General features: G+C 53.1%; 1 protein-coding gene across 2 annotated transcripts; it reads left to right on the top strand.

Moving 5' to 3' along the window:
- Positions 1-78: 78 nt before the first annotated feature.
- LOC141743172 (uncharacterized) lies at positions 79-4,692 on the top strand. Of its 2 annotated transcripts, none has more exons than XM_074586897.1 (6): positions 79-560; positions 951-1,238; positions 1,832-2,089; positions 2,897-3,001; positions 3,498-3,544; positions 3,845-4,692. In XM_074586897.1, exons 1-6 carry the CDS (start codon positions 500-502, stop codon positions 4,031-4,033), a joined length of 948 nt encoding a protein of 315 aa, XP_074442998.1. In that variant the 5' UTR covers positions 79-499; the 3' UTR covers positions 4,034-4,692. The 2 variants fall into 2 exon arrangements, with proteins under 2 accessions (XP_074442998.1, XP_074442999.1); XM_074586898.1 differs by having other exon boundaries at positions 88-560; positions 1,832-2,077; positions 3,845-4,683.
- Positions 4,693-10,943: the final 6,251 nt, after the last annotated feature.

Raw genomic sequence — 10,943 nt, forward strand, 5'->3', positions numbered from 1 at the left:
AGTGCTTGCGAACGTGAGAACTAGAATAGAAATGAAAGGGAAGGAAGCAACAAGTATGCATCATTGTGCAATCGTGACGCAAGAGGAGAGGAATACTCGAGCGCAGAGAAGAACTAAACATCAGAAGGAGCGTGGGAAGAGATTAATAAGTCCGGAGGGGAGGGCCTCTTACTTGTCATTCACCATCGGCGGTGCTCAGCTGCATTATCTGGGTCTGTCTCAGGGACGAGGGCACATGGCCAGGATGAAACCGCAGGAGGAATCAAACAACGAAGAGAGGTGATAAAAATCAGGCGGAAGCAAGAGAAGGGGAAGAGAGGGGAAGCCTGCGAGTGCAGAGGGAACTGCCTGGCCAAGCGGTGAGAAGGCGAGCCCCCCACAGGGCTGCAGCTGGCCCCGGCTGAGCAGTGACCCTCACTCTGCGGAGGGAGACGAGGACCTCCTAACCGATCCCACTGGGCGTCCAGCATCATCACCGCGAGGCTGTCGGGAAGACAGCATGGAGTTCTGGCTGGCTGGCGGCTTTCTGCCCCTGCTGCTCCTCGCCTGGCTGCCCGCTGGTGAGTCTCCCCTCGCCTCTGCTCTGAACTCTTCCCTCTTTGTATACACCTGCAGGGGGTTTGGGACGTGGCTGCTGCTGCTTTTTCCTCTCCTCTTGCAGCATTTAACCCCGCTTCTGCACCAGCACCTCGCCACGTGCCTTGCAGAGGGGTCCCCTCCTGCAAATGCCTGTGCCCAGGCAGTGGGCTCTGCCCCTGGGGACCCAATTTCAGGTGCCAGGGCTTTGAACTAGCATCGCCTTCAGCAGCAGGGAGAGAAAACAGTCGGGACAGGGGAAAAAAGCAGAGATGCTTATAAGCCTGACAGCTGCAAAGGGGGTCAGCTTTACGTGGAGGACATGGATATTCCTTAACACAAACCCAACCCTCCACGGTTGTTTTTTTCTGCAGGACTCGCTCACCAGATTTCAGCCACAATCAATGTGTCAGTAGGGTTAGATGTCGTCTTGCAGTGCCTGCTCCAGACAGGCTCGAACGACATCGCTGTGGAGGTAAAGCATTTTAATACCACCCAAAACAATGGAGAAATGCTGAACAAAGATGGTGTGGAGATGCAAAACAGTTCTTTCCAGCTCATCTTCACCGGTGTGAGCAAAGCACATACAGGAACGTACACATGCAGGATGGAGAACACAAGGAACATATCTGAGAGCGGACATGCTGAACAGAATAAGGATGGTAAGAGACAGGAACAGAGAGAAGGGACTGAGGAAGGGAGAGGAGAAAGGGAAGAGAGGGAGGACTCTGCTGAGAAGGTGTAAAGTGACTTCAGCTCAGAGGTTCAGGAGTGATTCTGAAGTACTCCAGAGTGACTATTAGGGGATGAGATGAAGCCAGAGATGCTGTGGGGGGTCTACTACATTTTCTTTGGTTCTCTAGGGCTGATTTCCCCACAGCTAGTCCCCCAGTCCCACCTCATGCTCCATGATATAAATGATGGAGCCTGAGCCTGTGGCCTCAGTGGCACATCCTGCTTGGGTGCCAGAAGACCCTCCAGGAGGAGGAGGAGAAGGTGTCTTCCTCCTGATCCTCCCCTGTTTTCAATCCCTTCTGAAACAGAGCAATGCTTGTGTGCGGCACAGCGTTGCATGGCACTAACGAATGTGCAGCATTTCAACATTCAATGTTGAGGAACGTTTAAGCAGCCGGATTTGGAAAAGAGCATCAGCTGCTAGAGGAAAGGACAGTTGAGGGCATATGACCCATGCAAGATCATAGATATGACTTACATTTCACTTATCACTTACATCTTTTTTTTCTTCTGGGGACAGACAGACAGACAGAAGAGTCAGACATCACCGTGAAGTGCAGGTTCAAGATTTGGTTGGAGAATCTCCCAGTGAAGTGGTACAAACCTGCAGGTCTGGAGGCAGGGAATCAAATCAACACCACAACTGTGGGAGAAAACTGTACCAATCTCACCAGTGCCAGCGTGTCTGCAGTCAGCACGGGAATCTGTGACTGTAGAGTGTCCATCACAAGGTTAAACTTGACAGACGCTGGAAATAACGTGCAAGGTACAGTTTCCGGTAAGTGTCACCGCTTCCATTTTCATGGGCAGGCAGAGGAGGATGCTGTGACGAATGCTCCCTGCAGTACCCCCATGCACCATTTCCCCTGAAAGCATCCTGGGCACTGGAGGGGCTGACCCAGGGCAGCTCTTTTGGCAGATGCATCCCACCATGGAACTGCTTGGCCATCGGGTCCTTAAAATAGGGCCTGCCACGTGCTCCAGCTGCAGCGCATCAGCTGAGGTGGCTGGAGGTGCGCAGGCAGGGGCGCGACAGCCGGGGCTGTGGGGTCCAGGTCCTTGCCCCAAAACAGAGTGGGGAGCAGGGTGTCCTCTGCCTCTGGGCAGCCCCTCACTTGTGGTTCTGTCTTCCAGGCTGTGACCCTGGGGGAGCTCAGATCGATGTCACTGAGAAGGGCACCTGGCTGCAAGGGTGGGGTGCAGGAGGGGTCCTTGAGGAGAAAGACGAGCAGCAAGGGGAAAAACACATCCTGATGTTTTCCCATGAGTAGGTGGGAGCTGCTGGCAAACATGTAGGCACTAGTCGAGACTGGTCAAGACATCACAAGACTGTGGTGCTGGGAAGGCACTCTGATGCTCCAGCCACCCTCATGTCTGAGTTTGGATGAGTTCAGATGAGTTTTTGAAGACCATTCCCTGCAGGATTTCGTCATCACCCCAGGACTGTGAGGGCTGCAGGTTGTTCGGGGTCTGGAAGCCTAGGCTTGGAAAAGAACCACCCCTCCCAAAAGAGGCAATGGCAGCATGCGTCCCTGCATGGTGGGATGGTGGCTCATGAGTGTCTCTGTGATGTTTGTGTGTGCAGGACTCAAGTTTCTGCTGTCTATCTTCTTTGGCTTAGCGGTTGGGACACTTCTTTACATGCCGATAATTGGCATTCTGCTGTGGCAGTGCAGAAAGAACAGAAAAGGTAAGGCTGAACCCACGCCGAGTCTCTGTCTCCTGTGGGAGCTGGTTGGCATCTCCTCCTCCCTCACCTGCTGATCTGGACAAGCCCAGGCTTCGGAGATGTCCATCTTCAATGTCCTACTGCTTCTGGTGTTCCCTGCATGAGTCCGTTCTGGACAAGCTGTCCCAGGGTGGAGAGAAGATTTACCCCCTCCCTTCCCTCTGGCCACTTACTGTGAGAGCCCAGTTATGGCAGAAGCCGTGGTGCAAGTGAAACAGGTCTTGTGCATCACCTCATTTCCAAAAGTGTCCATCTCAGAGCTCTTCTCCAGCCCTTCCAAGGGCTTTTAAATCCTTGCTAACCTCTCCTGCCCCTTGGCCATCTTCAGAGCCAGCCAGCTGCAGAGCCCCATCCTCTCCTCCAACAAGAGCAGGACCAATGCAGATGTTTTCTTCATTTAAAATAATGATCTTTATTATTATTTTAACTACTATTTAAACTATGTTTCCTTTTTCAGGAAAGTTTGTAAGCATGCAAGTGGTGGAGGGGGATCAGCTCAGCACGGTAAGCCAGGGAGGGCTTCACATGTATTGTTTCCTTGTCTCTGCAAAAAAAATCCCACTGGCTGTTGAATACCCGTTTAGAGGATTTCAGAGTAAAATCAGCTTTGCTTTCTGAAAATGTGGTCCTAAACACTTATTAATTCCTACTAAATAGGGGCTTACAAGCTTCTGAATAGGTGGCACCTCCAAGCAAGCTGGATAATACTCGGGCAGTGCAAATAGTTGTGCCAGTGGAAAATAATTAGCAGGGGAGATGCAGAAGGGAAAGCCAGGGCTCTACTCATCGCTTTCTCTCTTGCAGGCAGCCCCAGTGACGGGGACCGAGGACCTGACCTATGCTAACCTGAAGTTTGAAAAGAAGGAGGTGAAACCCACCTCCTCTGACGTCATTTACACCAAGATCAAACCACTGCAACAAAAGCAGAGTGGCGGGGATGCCGGTGATGCCAAGGCAGAGGTGGATGTCTCCCCTGAGGGAGAGGGCAAATGAAGGAGAAGGGAGGGACGAGCAGCTTATTCTACGTTTGTCGGGGTCATCATCCCCGAAAACTAGGTGTTAACTCATATGGAAGTGCAATCTGACCCCCAAGTGGCTGCACCACTGTGCTTTACATTCCCCTGGGAGAAGCCATCTGTTGTGGTGAGGATGGGGCTCTTCCAGCTGTTTTTCCCCTTGCCTCCCTGCAGTCCCAAGCCTCAGCAACTCTTTTCGTGGTCTCTGGTCACTGATGGGCTCTTCTAGCAACTTGTTTGGTATTTCAGTGATGTCACAATGCACTGTGTGGCCACCATGGTCCAGGAAGCACTTGGTGTCCCCTTGGTGCTGGACAAGCTGGGTGGGGTGGCCATGAGAAGCTCCTCTTGGCACTGGAAAAGTCCTGGAGCAATTGTCTGGATTTTCTCCAGAGCAGGCACCTGCTGTGATGTGGGCTGACCTTGCTCTTGTTCACTTGCTCGAAACACAAGGAGCAAGGATGAACGGCATCGTTTGCTTTGCAGAGGTGCAACGTGGGTGCTGCTGCAGTGATCTACGTGCATCTGCTTCATGCCGGGAGTGGACGGGTGTCCTTAAGCACGTAGAGCTTTCCTGTAATATGTTTTAAAAAAGAAAAGAAAATAAAAGGCGATGGTTTTGCCCTCAGTGTTTCCAGTTCTGTACTGCTGGTGGAGACTCAGCTGAAGTCCAGCAGGAATAGTCAGCAAGGCCTGGAGACTTTCTGATTTCCCCACTCGGTCCAGTTTCAGAGCAGCTACCCGTGTGAGACATCCCCAAAGCGGTGGTGGTGGAGCTCCAGGTGTCCTGGGGGCAGAGCTCATGTCACGCACAGCCAGAAAAACACAGGCAAGAGCTACAGAAAGGGAAAAACTGAGGAAAAAAACCCCATCATTTGGGGGGAGCAAACAGTGGAAAAGGGGGTGGGATGTGAGGGTCAAAGTGTTAAACCGGGGAGGCTCACGGAGACATCAGGGTTGCTGGGGGATGCTTCCCAGGGATACAGAGCAGAACCAGGCTCCACCAAACTGCGGGACGTCCTCATCAGCCTCCTCCTGGGTACCTGCACCCATGGAGGAGGAGCGGGTGGAGGAGAATCCCTAGGGGTGCCCCAGATTGGAGAGGGAAGGCCTAAGTTAAACCGGCAGGTACAAAATGCAGCCAAAATCTCAGCAGCAGCTCCTGGAAGAAGAACTGGGGTTTAACGAAGATTGCCAGGTCTCCTCCTGGCCACAGAAAGGAAGCAAGATGGAGGGTCCCCAGAACATCTCACTTCCCGTTGCTCCTTGGAGGCGGTTTCCAACCTACGTGCCTGGAGGTCCGTGGGTTTTGACCCCTGCAGACACTGCTCAGCCACGGCTCCCACTCCATCCTCATGGCAAGGAGACCCATCACTTGTGCTTGGGTGGAATGCAAGGGCGGCCATCCCACCCCTTCCTGGCATGCCGCTGGGGCAGCCAGGGAGGCTGGTGCGGGGCAGTAGTCCAACAAGGGACCAGCGGGGGTCCTGCTGGCCACCTTTGGGTCAACAGCCAGCTGGATATGAGCCAGCAGTGTGCCCGGGTAGCCAAGAAGGCCAACAGCGTCCTGGCCTGTATCAGCAATAGTGTGGCCAGCAGGACTGGGGCAGTGATGGTCCCCCTGTACTGGGCACTGGTGAGGTCCCACCTCGAGGGCTGTGTCCAGTTTTGGGCCCCTCACTACAGGAGGGACATGGAGGTGCTGGAGTGTGTCCAGGGAAGGGCAACAGAGACGGTGAGGGGTCTGGAGCACAAGTCTCATGAGGAGCGGCTGAGGGAGCTGTTCAGCCTGGAGAAAAGGAGGCTGAGGGGAGACCTTCTCGCTCTCTGCAACTCCCTGAAAGGAGGGTGCAGCCGGGGGGGTCGGTCTCTTCTCCCAAGGAACAGGCGATGGGACAAGAGGAAATGGCCTCCAGTTGCACCAGGGGAAGTTTAGGATGGAGATTAGGAAGAATTTCTTCACCAAAAGGGTTGTCGAGCACTGGTACAGGCTGCCCAGGGCAGTGGTGGAGTCGCCATCCCTGGAGGTGTTTAAAAGCCGGGCAGACGTGGTGCTGAGGGACATGGGGTAGTGGTGGGCTTGGCAGTGCTACATTAACAACTGAACTCAATGATCTTCAGGGTCTTTTCCAACCGAAATGATTCTATGATTCTATTCAGCCAGGCTGGGTGGCCCTTGGGCACACCCCTTCTCATGTTCCTACAGCGTGAAGTGACCAATGTTGCTATTTTAAGGAGAAAAGGGTTAAAAAAAATCCAACTTCAACTAAGAGGGACTGCTCGTGACTCCAAGAAGAGCTGAGCAGGACATCTGAGACTTATCTTAAAACCCTTGGCAGCCAGTTTTCCCTTACAGAGGCAAGAGGGGAAGCTTCAGAGGAGGCAAATACAGCTGCAGAGTCCTTCAGCATCCCACTGACTAAAAAAGAAGGCCCCGAGGAAGGAAAAACACAAAAGACGTGAGCGGAACGACATGATCACAGAACTGCAGACGCAAAATTGGAAAGCTAAGGTACAACATGAACTAGAACGAAAAAGGGCCGCGAAAGGCTCTGCATTTGTGCAACTGCCTTAAAAGAAACAGGAAGGAAACATTTGGCCCATTGCTTCACCACGGAAGAGTCATTAAGTGACGAGGTGGAGAAAGCTGGGACGTTCACAGTGCTGCTTTTGCATCCTCCCTTCTGCCCAGGGTTAGTGGGGATCAGGTCGGGGATAACTCCTTTAACAAGGAACCAGGAAAGAAGCCATGAAATAGCCTTGAAGCAGTTACACGGGTGAGCAAGAGGTGAAGAAACGCAGCCGGGGCTGCTTAAGGAACTAGCTGAGACAATCTCCCAAGATCTCGTCAGCTTTTGCAAGCGTGGGCAGGAAGCGTGGGGACAACATCTAGCCATCAGTGATTTTTTAAGAAGTGAAGCAGTACGGCCAGAGCTGAGCCTCTGAATTTCAGTTCTCAGAAAGATCCTATCACAAGCGCTTAAGGAAGTGCATGAAGATAAAGCAGTAACAAACACAATGCTCTCCTTGCCCCAAACTCATACGTGCCACCTCTGTATGAGCAGAGGTCCCCATATGTGTGCTCAAGGCAGGCTGGCTAGATGGCCATGATGGGTTTCCGTGCCAGGAGCACAGAGGGTGTCCTCGCTGCCCCACAAGCTCTGCTCGCTGCATGGAGGAAGCCTGAGTCAGGTGGAGAAGCAAAAGTAAAAATGCTGCTTCTCCCAGTTTGGGGTGTTTTTAGGGCAGAGTCGTTGGAGCAGGCACCCGGGGAGAGTATGGAGGTGCCACCCAACTTCGGGAGAAGAGGGGTTGCAGGGGGTGCAGCCAGAAGGTTTCTGTGGATCCCCAGGAGCTGCTGCCTGGTGTGGTCCCTAAGCTTCGCGTCCAATGTAATGGTGATGTTGGGTGCTGGTGGAGAACTCAGTGCTGCAGTCACTGCCAGCCCGGCTCCTACATGGTCCTCAGCTGGACCTCCTGCAGAACACAAGGTCTTGAGCAAAGCTGCAGCTGTGCTGGAGCACACAGGAGAGGCTGGGCCTCCACCATGCTCCCTGCCCGGTGGAAGAGCAGCAGGAATCCACATGGGAAAGAACAGAAATGTGACGTGGGTCACGGTGGGAAAACCCAGAAAGGTCAGAGAAAAAGAAAAAATAAGGCAAGGAGCAGAAGAGGAGGAGTGGGGAAGGGCAGGGATGGGCGAGGGTGGTAGAGGAGGACTGTAGTATAGTTGGATGGCGTGAAAAAGAGGAGGAGAGAGGCCAGCAAAGAGAAGAGAGAAAACAGAAGGGAATTAGGGAAAGAAGAACAGAGAGAGAGAGGTGGAAGGAAGAGGAGTGGAGAAAGGGAAGGAGAGACCAGAAGAGTCAGAAGGGGAAGACGCTGAGGGAGGAAAATGGCTTAGGCTGAGGAAGGCACTGACCTTGCTTTGCTGTGGGAAAAGAAGCAGTTAATTCATTGGGTGATTTCTGCTGGTGAGTTCATTGGGCTTTAACGCCTCCAAAGCTCTCAGAGATGTCTGGGCCTGGCCCAAGGAGAGGTTTATTTCCTGCTCTGCAGAGGGCATACATGCCTCCCTGTCTCGCAGAGCATCTCCTCCTCATCCAGGAGACCCGATTTCTCCAGCAAGGAAGGTTACAAGCAGGCGTCGCATTTATTTAAGAGCAAAGAAGTGCAGGTAAAGCAAGCTGCAAAGGTGCAGCGAAAGGCTTCCTGGTCTTTGCACCAACGGGCCTCTGAAGGCCACCGACGTGGCCGTGCTTTTCCCAGCAGGAGGAAAAGCAGCGGCTCGGATTCATGGGGAGGAAAGCAAATGAGCACACCAGTGCCGAGCTCCACGGCTCGTTGTGCCTCCCCAAGCCGAAGCCACGCAAGGGGACATCCCGAAGTTGAGGGATATTAGTTGTTTAGCATAGATAAGTAAGTTTTAATTAGAATAAATTACTTAGGATTATAATACAGTGTGATCTGTGGTGTTTGCTTAGCTTTACTTAGCATAAGCAGCTAGATTTGCTAAAGCTTGTAGGCCACAATAGAGTTATTTTTTCTAAGTCATTTTTTAGTCTTAATGCATTCAGTCTTTTAACATGGGGAAGGTGTTCATATCACACTCATGTTTTGGTAGTGCTTCTCCCAAGTCCGGGACTCTTCAGCTCTCCATGTTCCGCCAGCAAGTGCTGGTGCACAAGGAGCGTAAACCAGAATCATAGAATCTTCATGGTTGGAAAGGACCTTTGAGATCATCGAGTCCAACCATACACACACACAAAAAACCAACCAACCAACCAAAACCAAAAAAAACCCCAACAACCCCTACAATCTCTGTCACTAGAGCATGCCCTGAAGTGCCAAATCTACATGATTCGTAAATACCTCTAGGGATGGTGACTCAACCACCTCCCTGGGCAGGCTGTTCCAGTGCCTGACCACTCTTGCAGTAAAGTAATTCTTCCTAATATCTAATCTAAACCTCCCCTGCCGCAACTTCAGACCATTTCCTCTGGTCCTGTCATTATTCACCTGGGAGAAGAGGCCAACACCCACCTCTCTACAACCTCCGGAAGATATGGAGGCTCCAACCCTCGGCTTGAAACTGCAAATCAACCAGGTAAGAGCCTGCCTGCCTGGGCACAGGAGAAGAATCCAATGAGATGTTAGAAGACCCCAGACCAAAAATCAGCATTGGACCAAAAGGCGCGTGGACAGTGCGTGAAGGGCACATGATGGGCAGGATCACAAGGGTGTCATTGCCCAGGGATTTCTTTGCTTGGGGTCCCACTCTTTGGAGGCAGCCAGCCCAGGCTGTCCTTGCTGCTGTACCTTTCAATTAAATTAATTATTTTATAGAATCTGCTGCCTGAGACTCTGCTGCGGGAAACCTATGGTGGAGCCTGAAGGAGGAGGAAGTGCGCCTGAGAGTAAGCGTGTATGTGCGACACCGTCAATGGTGTGTGGCTGCTCAGGCAGCGGCTCCTCCTTTAACACAGGGTGCGAGTACGGAGGCAGGGATAGACGCACCGGAGTGTTTCTCCGTGACCGGTTCCCTAAAGCTTCTCCTGAACAGGCTCCGGGGTAAAACAGGACATTCAAAGGATGCCAAGAGAGGCAGGAGGAAAAGGGTGAAAAACGCTGCCGATCTCATCTGTCAAGAGGAACAAGAGGAACGGATGCTCAGCTCCGTGACGCAGCGCTTGGCCAGGCCCGTGGCACAAAGGGCTGCATCTCGCAGCCCCCTGGAAAATTGGTGCGATTCACTCGGTTCCAGTTTTATTGCTGTGGAGGGTTGGAGGAGCCTCCCTGATTATTTTAACCCCCCTTTTGGTAAATTGGACTATTTCTATGTCCCAAAGACAAACATTCACTGGGACTAGTTCCGGTGGTGCTGGGAGGAGAAGGCGATGGCACTGGGCTCTGCTGCGTGCTGGGGTCCGTAGAGCTGCTGGGATGAGGAGCAGGCGATCCCGAGCAGGCGCAGCCGCTGGAGGGAGGCAGTGGAGCAGAAAAGCTGGCAAAAAAACCCCTTGGACATGGCTGGAAGTGGGAAACAGCCTGTCCAGAGCAAACTGGCTGGGAGAGGCACATCCATTCCCCTGCACCAGGGCCTCTCCCGCTCCCCGGTAACTCCTTCTGCATAAAACCTGGTTGCGCTCAGGATCTGCATTCATCAAGTTGGACGGCTTTCTGTGCTTCTGCAGCTGGAAAAAAACCTCAGTCCATTGTCTTTGCGCTGCACAAGTGGAAATAGGAAGAGGTGAGGTGAGGGAATTCCTACGGTGGCAGTTCTGGACTGAATCCCACACCGTTGGCCCCTCTTGTCTAGATGTCACAGCCCCAAATCCCGTCCTGCTGCAGGTGGGATCCCCCAGGCTGCCCCAGCCCCTGCCTTGGAGGAGGAACAATGGGGAGGATGAGGCTGCCAATGGGAAGGGAAGAGGGATGGACGTACAGCCACCAAGAGGGAGACCAGCAGACGCTCCTCCTTGCAATGCCCAACCCTCGTGTGCCCTGTTTGCCTGCGGTGCTGTAAAACTGCCCCGAGGCAGCTGTTACAGAGGGGATGCTTTCAGAGGGTGATGGATGATGCAGTCCCCCAAAAGAAGACAGTCAATGGCCAGATCTGGCAAGGCCTCGGGGGTCTGGCCTAAGGCGGCAGGCGCTCGGAGGCCCCAGTCCATGCACACGCGGGTGCACAGCTCGCTCCCTGCCACAGAGCCGTGTGATTTTTAGCCCTTTCTGCTCTCAGCAGCCTTGTTTGAGATGCGAGTGCACAGGTCAGTCCCGCACTCCCCATGGGCCGTAGCTGGTGCTGCGTGTCCAACCTGGGTCACTCAGAGAGAGGGTGGCTTCAGCTGCCTGGAGCAAGGAGTCCAGAGGAACACGGGAACAGG

Source organism: Larus michahellis, chromosome 4, assembly GCF_964199755.1.
Source record: "Larus michahellis chromosome 4, bLarMic1.1, whole genome shotgun sequence".
In the NCBI taxonomy this organism is placed as follows: domain Eukaryota; kingdom Metazoa; phylum Chordata; class Aves; order Charadriiformes; family Laridae; genus Larus; species Larus michahellis.

Excerpts from the sequence above, each read along its gene's own strand:
- LOC141743172 (XM_074586897.1), top strand. The coding sequence starts at position 500 with ATGGAGTTCTGGCTGGCTGGCGGCTTTCTGCCCCTGCTGCTCCTCGCC. Across the intron at positions 2,090-2,896 it reads CGTGCAAGGTACAGTTTCCG|GACTCAAGTTTCTGCTGTCT; the intron begins GTAAGTGTCACC and ends TTGTGTGTGCAG. Across the intron at positions 3,002-3,497 it reads GTGCAGAAAGAACAGAAAAG|GAAAGTTTGTAAGCATGCAA; the intron begins GTAAGGCTGAAC and ends TTCCTTTTTCAG.